Below are 18,194 nucleotides of genomic sequence, written 5' to 3'. Positions count from 1 at the left end.
TTCTTAACTTTAACCCAGAGATCGTGCATTTAAAGACCTGGTTACCTTTTTAACTAAGGGTGAATCTTTAAAACAATGCTTTACAGAAGCAGTATTTTTTTTTAATTCTTTCATACAAATATAAAAATATTGCTTCTCTTAATAATAGATCCAAACATAACATATTTAAACTCTCTGGGATTTACTGATGACCTTGCTGTCCTGTCTGACAACATGCAGGAAGCCTAACAGCAAGTTAAATTACTACTGGAAATAACACAGAAGATTGGCATCAGAATATCCTTTGAAAAGAAGAAATCAAATTAACTGACCCACCACTCATAAATAAAATTATAATAGAACATGAAATCAAAATCATTGACAAATTTAAATATATCTGAGAAATAATAGCATAAAACCTCAATGAACAGCTGACATGACATAGTAAAATAAATAAACTGACCAGAACATAATATATCACCAAGAACACATAAGGAAAAAGGGCCCTCAGTAGCTACAAAATTAACCCTCTAAGCGCCAACGTCCTTTTAAAGGCCCGTTTGGTTTCCATCTGAAAAATGTTAACGTTCTTTCAAAAGGATGTTCAGTATTTGTTTTTATTATTAAAAGTAACAGTCATTTCCTTTCAGAATTTTCAAAATATAGTTAGTTAAAGACTTACTATGTTTGTAATAAACAGCCTCTTTTATTTTCAAGACCACTGTTTCAGTCCAATCAGCAGGCATATTTATTGGCGCACTTTACTTGGCACGGCAACAACACTAGCAGTCTTGCTGTGTACCTTGTCCACACTGTGTCTAGTTGCTCTCGATATTTTACTTGTTCATTTATTGCTGTGAAAATGATTATATATATCCACTGTCCTTGACAAAACATAAGTGTGTTTGAGAGGTCTTGTAAAATATACTTGTACTGACGTTCATCATCATCATCATGATCATCATCATTACATTATTTGTAGTATGTTATGTAAGTGTTATGTAAAAGAAGTTTGTATCGTATTTCAGTAGTACTTACATATAAACAAAACTAGTGTAATTAGACTTGTACTTTTTTGCTAGGGGCTTTACGTCGCACCGACACAGATAGGTCTTATGGCGACGATGGGATAGGAAAGGCCTAGGAGTGAAAATGGGAAACCACTGAAAACCATCTTCAGGGCTGCTGATAGTAGGATTCGAACCTACTATCTCCCGCATGCAAGCTCACAGCCGCGCGCCTCTACGCGCATGGCCAACTCGCCCAGTACTTGTATTTTTGGCTCATTTGGATATGTAAACTAATTATTTTTACTATAGATTTATTTTAGGTACAATATTAATGAAATTTTCAGTATAGCTTCATAATAGGTTTACTATTCAATAAATATGTTTGCAATGTATAAAAATGTTTTTTGTTCTACCTACATTTTATTGCTAAACTTTTCTTTTGTTTTATTTTTAATTAATATTTTTGGGTTTTGGCTGCCAAATATTTACTAATGGTCATAAATGAACTAAGTAAGGCTTTATTCGTATAGGCAATCATATTAGTAAAATAATAACAAAAATTTCAAGTTTCTGCCTACAATAACAGCTGAACTGTGAGTGATCAAACAAAAGCTTGACAAAAACTGAAACTGGCCTTGGCGCTCAGCGGTAGAAAAACCATAATAGCACATGGCCCTCAAATGGTTAAAACACTATAAAACAGTTAGACAACCAGAAATAACAAACGCAAGTGAAACCATTTTCAAAACAACTAACACTTCAGAAATATACAGTACCGTATACTCAAGATTGAAAAAAAGAATAAACAGAATGTGCATAAATAAAAACTATCAAGAAAATGGACACTGGAGACTAGCTTCTAATGAAACAATCTACAGGGAAATGGAACTAGTAATTAACACAATCAGGAAGAAACTAATCTCAATCTTCGGGCATCCACTTAGGGTACCTGAAAACAGAATCATCAGGAGAATAACAGAAAACTTATGGAAGAGTAACATACAGAAATCAAGGAAGATATGCAAAAACTACAAATTACAATAGAAGATTTTAAAAACAAAACATACAAAATCAATAATATCACAGATAAACAAACCAGACTACAAACCAAGATCAGTGCATGGATAATGAGGCAGGTTATTTCAGGCGAAGAAAGTTAAGATCCATGAGAATGAAGTACCAGGCTGACAGAAAGCTAAAAGACCCTTTTTATGAAACTGACAGAAGTGGTCTCGAATTCAGGTTCTAACGGATATGCAAAATCACGTATTGAAAGCGAGCAGCTATTAAGTTGATATATTTGGCAGTTAGAGTAATCAAAAATGGAACCATGATAAGAACTTAACAACTACAAACAGCGCACCTTCCCAATCCTATTGCGGAGCGTGATTTAGCTCGTTCGTTACCGGGTATTATTTAAAAGAGCTCATTTAATAACAACATGGAGGCACGCTGCAGTTTATCCCAATTATTTTTGCAGCTACTGGAGCCAGCTGGTGGTGATTCTTGTTTAAAAAGGATGTACAACTGCGCCTCCTCTATTAAGACTATTCAGAGGAATAATGACAAGAATATTAGGGTACTGGCAAAAAGAAATGGTGTGGAAATGAAACACTCCCAAAGCATTGCAAACGTAGCCTAATACCGTCAGGCTGAGTGAAACAGAGAAGATGAGGAGATGCAGTTGTGGTTGCGCAGCTCGAGAAGATGGAAAGATGAAGCATCTGGGGGAAAAACAGACAGCATTCATTTATCTGCCAGGAACCGAAAGGAAAAAGCTACAAATAAAAATTAGCCTTATTTCCATTATTTTTCACAAGAAACAATCTCTCCCCCAACTCCCAAAAAAGTCGAGTCAGGTTTCCATAACAAACAGAATATTCAGGAATACATTTAGATTTGGGAAATATTTGTTGAACAATGCTACAGCGCCTGAAGCCAGTCACAGTATGACTATCACATGTACAATACTTGTTTACATCAGGATGCAGCTTCGACAAACTGTACATCGAAATAGATTGTAAGATCGATTGTTAGATGCTCGTCAACTGTGTTGATGATCATGGACACGAAAGATAATCTACGAAGAACTTTTTTCCGAGCAGGTGATAGGGGACAAAATAAAATAAGAAGCTGGCAACCATCACCCGACGCAATGTTCTGGAATTAAATGAGGACAGAGAGCTCTGGGTTCAGTCACCACTGATCTGCATTTAGACAGTCGCCCAGGTGGCAGATTCCGTACATTATCTGTTATTTCTTAAATAATTGCAAAGAATTTGGAAAAATATTGAACATCATCCTTGGTAAATTATTCTAATCCCTTACTCCCATGGGCGCCCGCAGGATCTTTTCCAGGGTGGGGCACATTAATAATTTTCTTGAATATAAAAACCAATATAACGTCAGCAACATTAAATTGTTTACAGAAATTTCTGCTTATAACAGTTCCTAGATGACTGCCAGTAAGTTCATTTTATGAAATAATCTGGTATGATATTAAACAATTGAACATCAACTATTTTAGAATTCCAGGGGGGGGGGGGGGGGGCGCTTGCCCCCCCTTGCCTCCCCTTGCGGGTGCCCATGCTTACTCCTCTTCCTATAAACGAATATCTGTCCCAGTTTGCCCTCTTGATTTCCAACTTTATCTTTATATTGTCATCTTTCCACTTTTGAAAACACCATCACTCAAACTTATTTGTTTATGCCATCTCTCGACTGACAGCTCATCTCCTTTCTCCCAAGTCTTCCCAGCCCACACTTTGCAACATTTTCGTAACGCTACTCTTTTGTCGGAAATCACCCAGAACAAATGGAGCTGCTTTTCTTTGGAATTTGCCCAGTTCTCGAATGTTTTAGATAGAAGTTGAAATTAAACGGACCTGCTATAAAAGTAAGTTTGGCAGAATCACTGCCTTCGTAATATACAGGCTGTACTGTAGAAAGCGCATCAAGCCAATCAGCTGATCGATTGAGGCAAACTAAGCGAATGTTACAAGTTGTGCTAATGAATGTAATTCATAAGTATTGGGAGAATTATTTGGATAATTGCGACTGTTGAAAGACAGAACTTTATATTTCAGTATATTGCGTGGTCTTTCTTTAAATTTATCATATCAGGAATCACGTAGCCTAAACAGCTATTATTAAAATAATAAGACCTCATAGTTTAGGGTAGATATGGTATCTTCACGTGATGAGAAATATAAGTTCAACGGCGTAATTCTTCTCGTGGGATTTATCCTTTTAATTGTTACCGTATAACACGTTTTTGTTGAAATATGATCTGTTGCGAATTTAAACACAGTGTGTGAAAGTTCGAAGTTGCCACAATGGTAGCCTAAGTACGTGTACCGTACTTATCATGGCAAAAATACGACTATACAAGTAATATATACACTGATATGTTCATTTTCTTCGTATGAGGGCGGGATACCTTTGTGAAAAACGAAAATCCCAACCGAAAATGTAGGCTGCCTGTTACTAAGAATAAAAGAGTATCCTATGTTTCACTAATTTTCCCGAGCTGATAATTAGTTCTGTTTTTTACTTTCTTGTTACACAGATTTACAGCAGGCGTTTTATTGTTTGATACAGAACAAGCATAAAAGTGGACAGTAACCAATCAACCCACAAATGTTATTTCTTGGTTTAGTAATGTTGGGTACACGCAGCTTTTCCTCTCCGAAATTAATGAGAGTAACCTTCTGTTAAATGATTTTTGCATTTTGATGCATACATTTAACATTGTAAAATTAAACTATTGCTGTTAGATAATATTTAGATGTTAGAAGCAATGCATCGTAATAATTAATAATAAAAGTGGACAGGAACCAATCGAACCTACATAGGTTATGGTTATTCCTTGGGTTAGTAATGTTGGAGTCCGCCTCTGTGGTGTAGTGGTTAGCGTGATTAGCTGCCACCCCCGGAGGTCCGGGTTCGATTCCCGGCTCTGCCACGAAATTTGAAAAGTGGTACGAGGGCTGGAACGGGGTCCACTCAGCCTCGGGAGGTCAACTGAGTAGAGGTGGGTTCGATTCCCACCTCAGCCATCCTGGAAGTGGTTTTCCGTGGTTTCCCACTTCTCCTCCAGGCAAATGCCGGGATGGTACCTAACTTAAGGCCACGGCCGCTTCCTTCCCTCTTCCTTGCCTGTCCCGTCCAATCGCCCCATCCCTCCACAAGGCCCCTGTTCAGCATAGCAGGCGAGGCCGCCTGGGCGAGGTACTGGTCATTCTCCCCAGTTGTATCCCCCGACCCAAAGTCTGAAACTTCAGGACACTGCCCTTGAGGCGGTAGAGGTGGGATCCCTCGCGTAGTCCGAGGGAAAAACCGACCCTGGAGGATAAACAGATTAAGAAGAAGAAGTAATGTTGGATACGCGCAGCTTTTTCTCACCGAAATTAACCTTCTGTTAAATTATATTTGCATTTTGATGCATACCGTACATTTTAACATTTAAAAATTAAATTATTGCTGGTAGATTGTATTTAGATCAGGGGCGTATTCTCCTTGAATGCAAGGCATTCATTGCATGCGTTATGATAACACAAGGAACTGTCTGATTTACGATTTTAGGTTGTTTCAGGTCAAAGGCACGTAAGGCATTCAATCTTAAAATTGCATTCAGTGGCAGACGTAGTTCTGAAACCCTTCGAACGATGTCGCTGCAATTGAAACTTGGTCAGAATTTGTCACCCCATACCCGTGCTACCCTCTGCCATCTGTTAGCAACTTGGAGAAAGTCGACATGTTTACAGCGAACGGGACACACAGATTACCCCCTAGCGAGAACCCAACGTGAGGAAACTGACCAATGCCACTGGGGTGACTTATCTCCAGTGCTTGAGTTGTGGCTAACTAGTGAGTTAATTCATTGTGTGTTTTGCTGATTAGTGAGTTCATTCTGTGTGTGCTGTTCCTGTGCTATTCGTCGTTTTCGGAGTTTTATTATATTTTGCGCAATGTGGTATTAACGATGGATGAGTCTAAAACGGATATAATTGTAAATCAGTTTGAAAAGCCATTTACTGGCCGTTCGTTTGATGAAAAGATGCAAATAGTTATAAAGCCGCGAGACCTCTACCTTCCCTCGTAAATTTCTTCTTCTTCTTCTTCTTCTTAATCTGCTTACCCTCCAGGGTTGGTTTTTCCCTCGGACTCAGCGAGGGATCCCTCCTCTACCGCCTCAAGGGCAGTGTCCTGGAGCTTCAGACTCTGGGTCGGAGGATACAACTGGGGAGGATGACCAGTACCTCGCCCAGGCTGCCTCACCTGCTATGCTGAACAGGGGGATGGGAAGATTGGAAGGGATAGACAAGGAAGAGGGAAGGAAGCGGCCGTGGCCTGAAGTTAGGTACCATCCCGGCATTTGCCTGGAGGAGAAGTGGGAAACCACGGAAAACCACTTCGAGGATGGCTGAGGTGGGAATCGAACCCACCTCTACTCAGTTGACCTCCTGAGGCTGAGTGGACCCCGTTCCAGCCCTCGTACCACTTTTCAAATTTCGTGGCAGAGCCGGGAAGCGAACTCGGGCCTCCGGGGGTGGCAGCTAATTACATTAACTACTACACCACAGAGGCGGACCCTCGAAAATTTAAAAAGAGAAAACAAGAATTGTGTACGCACGTTCAATCCAGAAACTTACAGTAAAACTGTTTGGCTCGAGTTCACCTACATGTAATTAGGGTGAGTAGAATTGAAATTTACTTAATACATTGTGTTAACTGCATGGTTACTAGTTGCATGCCTCAGTGGAGATTCCAGGATACGCCACTGATTTAGATGTTAGAAGCAATGCATCGTAATAAATAATTAATACTTAAGTAATAATTAAGAATTATTCCTCGGGAATTTCCGTGAATGTGGGAAGTAATTAACAGATCTTGCTGGTCAGTGCATTAATATTCGGAAGAAAGGTTCTGAAGGATAGTGCCAGAAGTGTCAAGAACAAAACAAGAAAGCTACCGTATTTATAGCCATCTAGAGGTATGGAGGTAAAGTCTATTAAATTATTATTATTATTATTATTATTATTATTATTATTATTATTATTATTATTATTAACATGGTTGTACTATTTTGTCTCCATATTTGTATTAATAGGTATATACATAATTATTTGTTGGTTACATTGACGAGTAAGACCCTCACCCTTTGACAGCGTAGATCACAGTTCAAACATACTTCTCGTAAAATTATATAAACCTGACTTTTGAGTTATGATGCGATTAAAGGTGTTAATGATCTCACCCGTTATATTAATACAACATTTGTGAATATTTCATAATTACAAGGTACAGACGTATCATGTCCTTGCATTGCACGGGTCGGACGGAGAAAACAGTTCGCCTCTTTGCGTGACGTACATTACGAAGGCAGTGGGAGAATGCATACCGACTGTGTAGACTGTAGATCACAGAACATCAATATATAACCTGTAGATTGTGTTTCTGGAGAAGAGGTTATGTCAAACGAAATATTCCCTGAACACAGACGAATTTAAGTGGCATAGCAAAACCTATTTCAGACACTCAGGATGAATGTCCCTGTGTGGAAGTAAGCTCTGAGTGAAGCTTTGTATTGAGAGGGAACAATAGTTGTATAAAACAGATCAAATAGGAAAGAATCGGAGGAAACTGGTACAAGTAAGACGTTTATAAGTTAGTCTGTAAAAGAATGTAATTATGGAAATATGTAGTAGCGATCGCCACGGGCGTTACAAAGAGTAATGCTGTCTCAAAGTCGTTTCTAATACAGTCTAATACAATGTAAGCTTATGATAATATCGCACGGTAGTTATAAATGTAATTGTTTTACATGTATCACACCGAATCTTTTGCATCTGAAGTGAGAAATAGGACCACACTTACCGTATATTAATTGTGCTTTTCACTGGGAGTTCATCTCAGATTAAGATAGCTCTCACAATACTTACTAAGCTTCTCATAATCTGTCATATAATGTGTAATTATTTGTAGTATATTATAAGCTGACATGATTGTCATATTTGTACTACATTGTTGTCATAAAGGTATAGGTGGCGCTTAGTACATGGCTCTGGTAGACTACACAACCAGACGGCGGTGGTAGACTATAATACGCTATTGCTGCTTTCTTTAGAGCTGTATCTCGTAATAAATTAATTAAAGGAATGTGAAATTACAAAAAAAAAACAAGCTTCCTTAGCTGTGCCTTTGATAGGCCTTGACCTTTTCTGGAACTAGGTTTCCAAGTGTAAAATTTTAATAGAGCAAAGACGCTCCTGTGATGGTTAAATAATGCCTTTGAAAGGCCAGTGTGGTGTGATGTTTGGAGAGTAGTCCCCTAGATATTTTTGTGGAGAAAAAGGTGCTCTTGAAACGTTGTATATTTTGAATACGCTGTAAAAGAAATTGAGAGGTTCGTCTCCCTGATTGTTTTTTTTTTTTTTTTTTTTTTTAAGAAAATGTATGTTTAGGGAGCTTCAAGCTCAAGGTTGTTAATCAATTGTTTAATCAATTGTTATTCGATATTCTAAAAGTGTTACTCTATCTTATGAGCTTTGTACCTGAATTATAAAGTTTGTCTTTGAAAAAACCTAGAAAAGAAATATAACGCTAATTTTAAAGGTTTTATTTATTTTTTGCTATTGGCTTTACGTTACACCAACACAGATAGGTCTTATGGCGACGATGGGACAGGAAAGGGCTAGGACTGGGAAGGAAGCGGCCGTGGCCTTAATTAAGGTACAGCCCCAGCATTTGCCTGGTGTGAAAATGGAAACCACGGAAACCATCTTCAGGACTGCCGACAGCGGGGTTCGAACCCACTATCTCCCGAATACTGGATACTGGCCGCATTTAAGCGTCTGCAGCTGTAAAGTTTTTAATTAGTATTTTGACTGCCTTAGATAGACCCATTCAGGCCCGCACCTTCTTTCACCTCTGTCCACCACGGTATCCCCGTAATAATAATAATAATAATAATAATAATAATAATAATAATAATAATAATAATAATGAGCACGAATGTGCCTGCATGCTAGTTATTCACAGTTCTTTTCTTTAGTATAAACTCTGAAACTGCCTTGGCTTACGGCAGCGGTCACAGGCTTCACCACAGAGCTAGCATACACATCCTTCGTTGACTTAGCATCGTTAACGCTTTCTGTCCACACGCGCTGACTTAGGTATCGTTTATGGGAATGTTACAATGCTTTCTCGTATCGTTAATGAACTGGCGTGGAGAAATATCTTCTTCCTCTATGAAACTGGCGGAACACTTCCTCTTCTTCTTCTTCTTCTAGTGTGTTATCCAACTCATCTGTTATCGATCATCAGGTCTATTGTCTTCGGAACAGCTCGGCAGATGACAATTCAAACAATTGACGGAGATTTTTCAGCCAGGTGATCCGAGGACCACTTTTTCGCGAATGTCTTGCCTTGCATCATGAGTTGGGGTATTCGATATTTCTCCCCGTTGAGAATGACGTGTCCGAAATATTTTAATTTCCGTTTCTTCACGACTTTAATCAGCTTTTTATCGTGACCGATCTGCTGCAAGACTACGATGTTGGTCATGTGGTCCGTCCTGCAGATCCACATTACTCCGTACATCAGAACAGGGTAGCCATAACCTAACACTTGACGAGACCCAGTTTGGTCGATAGGCCATTGGAGCACAGCAAGGTTCTCATTTTAATGAGGGTGTCGCCCTGGCGATTTCTATTCGGGCTCCGATCACTGGTAAGCCGGCCCCGCGGTGTAGGGGTGGCGTGCCTGCCTCTTACCCGGAGGCCCCGGGCTCGATTCCCGGCCAGGTCACGGATTTTTACCTGGATCTGAGGACTGGTTCGAGGTCCACTCAGCCTACGTGATTACAATTAAGAGGCTATCTGACAGTAAGTTGGTGGCCCCGGTCTGGAAAGCCAAGAATAACGGCCGAAAGAATTCATCGCGCTGACCACTCAAGACCTCGTAACCTGCGTGCCTACGGGATGACCAGCGGTCGCTTGGTAGGCCATGGCCCTTCGGGGCTGTTCGCCATTGGGGGTTGGGGGGGAGGGGAGGTTGATTACTGCATCGGGGTCCCGGTGAGCGTTGAGACTGCTTTCTAAATAAACAAAATCGTTAACCCACACAATTTCTTCGATTCCTGTCATCAGCGCGGCCTTTGTCTTTTTAGCAAGTAGTTCTAATCCGGAAGCTTCGCTTACAGTTCTCACTCCGTCCACCAATACTTGCATATCCCTAAGGCTGGGGGCTAGCAGGATCATGTCGTCTGAGTGCCATACGTTGTTCGATACTCCCCGCTGAGTCGGATGCCCACATGTAGAACAGCCAAAGCTTCTCTGAAGATATCCTTGGAGTAAATAATGAACAGAGTTGGGGAAAGTACGCAACCTTGCCTGACACCGCTGCTTATTTCTACTAACTCGGTCTCCTGGTTTTCGACTCGTATTGGCATGCGCTGGTATCGGAAGATTGGTAATACACTGACTGACAGAGCAAATGCAACACCAAGAAGGAGTGGTTCGAAAGGGATGAAAGTTGGGGAAAGAACAGAGACGGCACGGACGAATAATTGATGTTTATTTCAAACCGATATGCAGGTTACACAATGCGCACGGCATCGACTCAGTAGGATGTAGGACCACCGCGAGCGGCGGTGCACGCAGAAACACGTCGAGGTACAGAGTCAATAAGAGTGCGGATGGTGTCCTGAGGGATGGTTCTCCATTCTCTGTCAACCATTTGCCACAGTTGGTCGTCCGTACGAGGCTGGGGCAGAGTTTGCAAACGGCGTCCAATGAGATCCCACACGTGTTCGATTGGTGAGAGATCCGGAGAGTACGCTGGCCACGGAAGCATCTGTACACCTCGTAGATCCTGTTGGGAGATGCGAGCAGTGTGTGGGCGGGCATTATCCTGCTGAAACAGAGCATTGGGCAGCCCCTGAAGGTACGGGAGTGCCACCGGCCGCAGCACATGCTGCACGTAGCGGTGGGCATTTAACGTGCCTTGAATACGCACTAGAGGTGACGTGGAATCATACGCAATAGCGCCCCAAAACATGATGCCGCGTTGTCTAGCGGTAGGGCGCTCCAAAGTTACTGCCGGATTTGACCTTTTTCTACGCCGACGCCACACTCGTCTGCGGTGACTATCACTGACAGAACAGAAGCGTGACTCATCGGAGAACACGACGTTCCGCCATTCCCTCATCCAAGTCGCTCTAGCCCGGCACCATGCCAGGCGTGCACGTCTATGCTGTGGAGTCAATGGTAGTCTTCTGAGCGGGCGCCGGGAGAGCAGGCCTCCTTCAGCCAATCGACGGGAAATTGTTCTGGTCGATATTGGAACAGACAGGGTGTCTTGCACATGCTGAAGAATGGCGGTTGACGTGGCGTGCGGGGCTGCCACCGCTTGGCGGCGGATGCGCCGATCCTCGCGTGCTGACGTCACTCGGGCTGCGCCTGGACCCCTCGCACGTGCCACATGTCCCTGCGCCAACCATCTTCGCCACAGGCGCTGCACCGTGGACACATCCCTATGGGTATCGGCTGCGATTTGACGAAGCGACCAACCTGCCTTCTCAGCCCGATCACCATACACCTCGTAAAGTCGTCTGTCTGCTGGAAATGCCTCCGTTGACGGCGGCCTCGCATTCTTAGCTATACACGTGTCCTGTGGCACACGACAACACGTTCTACAATGACTGTCGGCTGAGAAATCACGGTACGAAGTGGGCCATTCGCCAACGCCGTGTCCCATTTATCGTTCGCTACGTGCGCAGCACAGCGGCGCATTTCACATCATGAGCATACCTCAGTGACGTCAGTCTACCCTGCAATTGGCATAAAGTTCTGACCACTCCTTCTTGGTGTTGCATTTGCTCTGTCAGTCAGTGTAAATCGGATGTCTTTTGACATGACTGCGTCTCATGCCTGGGCGTAATCCGAAAATTTTATAACGTAACGCGACAAAATGTGTGACGGAAGTGACGTCATTTAGTCGTTACCCTAGGCCTTGGTCGCTGTGCAATTGTATAAACAGAGTGTGTTGAGATAGAAATTGCGTCGGTAGATGCAGAGTGGATCTCGGCCCATACGTGGCCACGGCTGGTCCGTGGTCCACCAGCTCTGTACTCTGACCGGCCAACCGAGCAGAGGAGGGATGGTCACGGCTCTACCGTTGCTCTACGCTTCTGCATTCGGGAGACGAGACAGTGCTGGACCTCACGGCTGGCCCCAACCGTCGGCTGTCCTGAGAATGGTTTTCTCCTGCACTAAGACGAATCCCGGGACAGTTCCTAGTATAGGCCAAGGCCGCCTATCCCCTCACCTTCTCCGCATATCTCCTTCACCGTAACAAATCTCCCGGCCTGAGAGACGGCGTCACCGTCTAAGAAGCCCGCCTCCCCCTTCAGGGGAGGAATGAAAACATTTTAGTAGTAGTAGAAAGTGTATCGTCAGTGACGTCACATTAGTCGTTACCCTAGGCCTTGGTCGCCAAAGATGCTGCGGCTGTGGATTTGTATAAATAGGCTAGTGTGTGTCGAAATAGAAAGTGCACATTAGTCGTTACTGTAGGCCTTGGTCGCCAACCCCCAGGCAAAGTATTTGCCCCAGGTCACCAAAGATGCTGCAGCTGTGGATTTGTATAAATAGAGTGTGTTGAAATAGGAGGTACACCGTCAGTGACGTCACATTATTCGTTACCTTGGTCGCCGAAGACGCCCTGTGAAATGATGCAAATAAATTGTTCGTTATCGATATCTCAGTTTCATTTATGGAAAAGACATATTCACAATCATTAGCTTTTCGCAAAGGTAAAAGTTTCTTTTCTTTTTCATCCACACCTTCTCTTCGAGTGCTGACAGCGATCAACTTCGTTGGTGTAATCGACGAAACGCAAGAAGGCGTCACAGCTCATGTCCCTGGATCCTTGAACGAGTACTTGCAATGCGAAACGGTCCTCACGGATGCCCAGGAAATTGCAGAATCCTAATATTGCTTTTCACCTCTGTGTACTTCACACTTCTTATACATTCTGGCATGTGTGCTCTTTTCAACACATGGCTTTTCATGCTGATGGTTCGGAAGTCCTCACGTTTCTTCGCGGATGGTTTCGTTGGCAACGTCACGAAAGTCGATATTAGCCAGTCAGGCTAGTATTGGTTATTTAAATACGATTGCACTTGGACACGTCAGTGAACGACTGAGCAATCGTACATTTAGCGCGCTACTGTACCTGGCGACAGAGCACCGGACGTAAACAAGCAGGTATGGCCGAGTGCAATTGTATTTTAAACACGTACGAGCACTTTCCAGAATTAGACTTGATGTATTTCCACTGCCTGCTCGATATGCAGCCATTGCAGTGCATGTTTGCTTGACGAGGTAGCCAGCCCATATTGGGCACGCCCTCCACCTCCATGTGTGAGCGGATGCAAGCACTAGGCAGTGAACGGTGTATGACCTCATGGGATTCGATTCACAACCACATTTAAAAAGAAGTGAAAGAGTTACCTTCGCTTTAATTTCAATGGATATGAAAAGAGCTTCCAAAGAAGCCTGTCATATTATTGTGAACCAAAATCAATCTAGAATATTCCATTCATTCGCAAAAGCGGTCCAGTTAAGTTTGCAGTTCGCAAGAAGAAAATGACTCCCCAACTGTATGTCCAAACCATTACATCTATAGTTTCCGTAAGTAGTGAAGTTAACCTAAGTGAACGTCAGTTCACGAGCGTCAAAATATTAAATTCGCTAGTCAGGAGAATAGGAATTATACGTAACACATAAGTATGCATATCCTACTTTACTAAATTCTATTTTTATTATTATTATTATTATTATTATTATTATTATTATTATTATTATTATTATTATTATTATTATTATATTCGGTATAGAGTAATGAAAAGTTACAAGCAACTGCAAAATGACCTCGAGAAGGATAATAATTTCACGTGGCTATTTCTAGCCGAGTGCAGCCCTTGTAAGGCAGACCCTCCGATGAGGGTAGGCGGCATCTGCCATGTGTAGGAAACTGCGTGTTATTGTGCTGGAGGATAGTGTTGTGTGTGGTGTGTGAGTTGCAGGAATGTTCGGGACAGCACAGACACCCAGCCCGCGGGCCATTGGAATAACCAAAGAAGGTTAAAACCCTCGACCCAGCCGGGAATCGAACCCGGGACCCTCTGACCCGAAGGCCAGTACGCTGACCATTCAGCCAACGAGTCGGACAATGGTATGATGATAAATGGGGTTAAAAGTCAGGTCGTGAGTTTCACAAATAAGAAAAGTCCTCTGAGTTTTAATTACTGCGTTGATGGGGTACTGTACGTTGTGATTAAGTGTAAGAGAGGGCCGTGAGCCCTACCTTCGCCACATACAAAGGCATAAATAAATAAATAAATAAATAAATAAATAAATAAATAAATAAATAAATAAATAAATAAATAAATAAATAAATAAATAAATAAGGCAAGATCTTCGTTGGGGTAATCACATAAATGGGATTGTAAATAAAGGGTACAGATCTCTGCACATGGTTATGTGGGTATTTAGGTGTTGTAGTAAGGATGTAAAGGAGAGGGCAAATAAGTCTCTCGTAAGACCCCAACTAGAGTATGGTTCAAGCATATGGGACCCGCACCATGATTATTTGATTCGACTGAAAAAAATCCAAAGAAGAGCAGCTCGATTTGTTCTGGGTGATTTCCGACAAAAGAGTAGCGTTACACAAATGTTGCAAAGTTTGGGCTGCGAAAACTTGGGAGAAAGGAGACGAGCTGCTCGACTACGTGGTATGTTCCGAGCTGTCAGTGGAGAAATGGCGTGGAGTTACATTAGTAGAGGAATTAGTTTTAGTGGTGTCTTTAAAAGTAGGAAAGATCAAAATATGAAGATAAAGTTGGAATTCAAGAGGACAAATTGGGACAAATGTTCGTTTATAGGAAGGGGAGTTAGGACTGGAACAACTTACCAAGGGAGATGTTCAATAAATTTCCAGTTTCTTTGCAATCATTTAAGGAAAGGCTAGGAAAACAACAGATAGGGAATCTGCCACCTGGGCGACTGCCCTAAATACAGATTAGTAGTGACTGATTATTTATTTTTATTATTATTATTATTATTATTATTATTATTATTATTATTATTATTATTATTATTATTATTATTATTATTATTATTATTAACTAGCTTTTGTGACCTCTTTTAGAACCTATAAACATTGGAAATTTTATTAAAATGTACCATATGTCTGAGTACCTAGTGCTGGAACACATTGGCTTCCGTTGATTTTTTGGTTTAACTTAAGTAAGTTACGGTATTTTCAGAAAGAGATGAGTAGGTGTGTAAGCTATTTCCAGACAGTGGTTTCTTAACTCTTCCTTACAGTTACTCGCTATTACTGTGGGTTTTTTTTTTTTTTTTTTTTTTTAACCAATGCTGACATACAGCCTCGAACTCATCTGCCGGGCTGAGTGGCTCAGACGGTTGAGGCGCTGGCCTTCTGATCCCCCAACTTGGCAGGTTCGATCCTGGCTTAGTCCGGTGGTTTTTGAAGGTGCTGAAGTACGTTAGCCTCGTTTCGGTAGATTTACTGTAGATTTACGGGACTAAATTCTGGCACCTTGGCGTCTCCAAAAACGGTAAAAGTAGTTAGTGGGAAGTAAAGGCAGTAACATTATTACTATTGGAACTCATCTGGCTGACATATCTAACCACCCTGAAACAAAGTAAAGGCTAGATTATGTATACCACCACCTCTCCTACCCTGCCAGCCAACATTCCGATGGTATTTTGTTTTTCACCATCGAGACTTGAACGGGCTAACCACGGTGCCAGACCATAGAGACTAACGATCATGGCCCCCAAATGAGCTACCGGTACCATAAGGCTCCAGGACAAAATTAACTTTCTTGCCCCCGCGCCTAACACACCTTATAGTCTCGAGGGCACCACTGTCCTAAGAATTACCGGTAAGCTCCTGGGCAAAGTGGACTGGCCTCTTCAATAAATACCGGTAACCTTTGTCCTCGGACTCTCCTGGCACTAATAGCCACACGAAAAATGAAATACTGAAAGGAATACTAGCAGCATCAAAAACAGCACCTTCTGCACTGGTACAGAACATGACCTGGCTACACCCCAAGTTACAGAACTACTCCTAAGAAGAACGAAGTAGCACGAAAGAAAATACAGCACACGCAATACCAAACGGAGACTGAACGATGGTTCCAAAATAAGCAATGCACAGTGCAATCACGAGGCTTGCTACTTTCAAACTGAGTATGAAAACGAGTAACCTCGAACCTAGTGAACAGTGTGTGTGTATTGCAAACTGCGTGGCAAGAGCTGCGATTTTCAGTCAGTGCAGCACAGATGAACTTTCTCGTGCAGAATTTCCGTTTTAATTATTGGTTTTATTGTCTAATTACCTGTCACTGGTGAGCTCCTTCATACACAACACCAGTACGTTTGTTCCCTGTGCAAATGTAAAGACTTATCCGAGAGAAGCCTCACGCAAGCGTGGTATTGATACTACAGGTCATTCCATGTTAAGAAAACAGTATTGCTCCTATGATCACAAGGTTGCCATATCGAATAAGCTCTGCTCAACAGCAATGCGAGAAAACGGCGGCACATAAATTTGTGAAATGAGTATTTAATTTGAAGATAAAAGATGGGAATAAACTACGCTGAAAATTATTTTTATTAATTGAAGGGGAAGAGGGGGTTTGGTGGGGGCTCATTTTGGTTTCCTCTCCAATACGGGAAAACGACAGTGCATACATTTTTGAAATTTGTATTTAAGTTCAAGATAAAAGGGAGAAGAAACTAAGGTGCAAATTATTTTTATGAAATCTAGGTTTAGGTTTTTACAGCAACGAGGGGTAAATTACTGCACATACAAAACCTCAGTACTGAAGTTCAAGGCAAATTGGGAAAGAAAAAGGACAACAGATAATTGTTATGGACTCGGTAAAAATGGTAAAAATTAAATGCGCTTGTGAAAAAAGTGGTAGAAATAAAATGCGCTTAAGAAACAACGACTAAATATAAAAACCAAGCTCAAATAAAAATCACAGCGAATTTCTGTGTCACTACAAGTTATGCCCTGATGTATCGCTGCATACCACATCAAAATCTTCAGTAACAACTGCTGTACAGTTCGGGACTATTAGAACAAACACACAAATAAATAGGTAACTTCTCTTCAACAGTGATAAGCTACCGGTAATTTACAGCGTTTTTCCTTACATGTACCGGAGCAACTCACAAGGAAAATGAAGGAAGGGAACAAAGAGATGGCTCTTCCCGCCATTCTGCTTCCTCCCTGCGAATATGTTTATGGAACAGAGAATGTTAAGCAGCTGTTATTTTAATAACTCACGTGCAAAGAAATGCCTCAAACTTTTTTCTTCAACATAACAGAAGAAAAAACCAACATTTCGGGAGCAGAAATTGGCTTCAAAGTCTTGCATGTAGAATACGCTTATCGTTTCGCTACAGATGTGGGTAATTCGAAAAAATCCGTGTTCCCTAAACAATTATGCAGTGTACCAGACTTCATTCAATATTTTATCTATGTCCAACCTTTGTCCCGTTTCTATACGTGGTCCGATATGAAATGAGATGAATCTTCGTAGTGAGTTTTTACGACCGGATGCCCTTCCTGACGTCCACCTCATCAGACGAATTAATGAGATGAAATTAATGACGCGATATATGATAGTAGGAAGAGAGAGGGTGAAATCCGGTACCGGCATATAGCCTACTCCTGTCGAAAAGCATCACTGGATCTGCTTAAGGCTTTACGTCACCATCCGACGGACGAATCACCATCAGCAACGTCATATGCCCTCATGAACACTGCGTGGAGGTTTGGAATTGAATCCAGTCTTCTGGCCCGTGATTAGAAATTGTACATCAGCGCCCCTCACGCCCGGCCAGCCAACATCCTGATGGTGAAAATATGACTCGAACCGACTAACGATCATGGCCACCAATAATATCAGTTCGAAATTACAAAAGGTACTGTAGCAAAGAATATAATAACTGACTTGTAAATAAGCTAGCCAATTACAGTCGAACCTCGATATCTCGAACCTCCATTACTCAAATTTTCAGTATCTCGAAGTAACTTAAATTTCCCGGTCGTTTGTTCTGTTCTTTACGTGTATTTATTTCTCTATTACTCGAA

General features: G+C 41.8%; 1 protein-coding gene across 1 annotated transcript in view; it reads right to left on the bottom strand.

Moving 5' to 3' along the window:
- LOC136872715 (chitooligosaccharidolytic beta-N-acetylglucosaminidase) overlaps positions 1-16,530 on the bottom strand; it is a 90,893-nt gene extending 74,363 nt beyond the window's left edge. Inside the window, exon 1 of the mRNA XM_067146545.2 lies at positions 16,429-16,530. Within this exon, the coding sequence (XP_067002646.2) occupies positions 16,429-16,451 (23 nt within the window). The 5' untranslated portion in view covers positions 16,452-16,530. The remainder of the gene's footprint in view (positions 1-16,428) is intronic.
- Positions 16,531-18,194: the final 1,664 nt, after the last annotated feature.

Source organism: Anabrus simplex, chromosome 1, assembly GCF_040414725.1.
Source record: "Anabrus simplex isolate iqAnaSimp1 chromosome 1, ASM4041472v1, whole genome shotgun sequence".
Classification (NCBI taxonomy): Eukaryota; Metazoa; Arthropoda; class Insecta; order Orthoptera; family Tettigoniidae; genus Anabrus; species Anabrus simplex.
The sequence above is the reverse complement of the archived record's forward strand: the minus strand, read 5'-3'. Positions and strand labels throughout refer to the sequence as shown.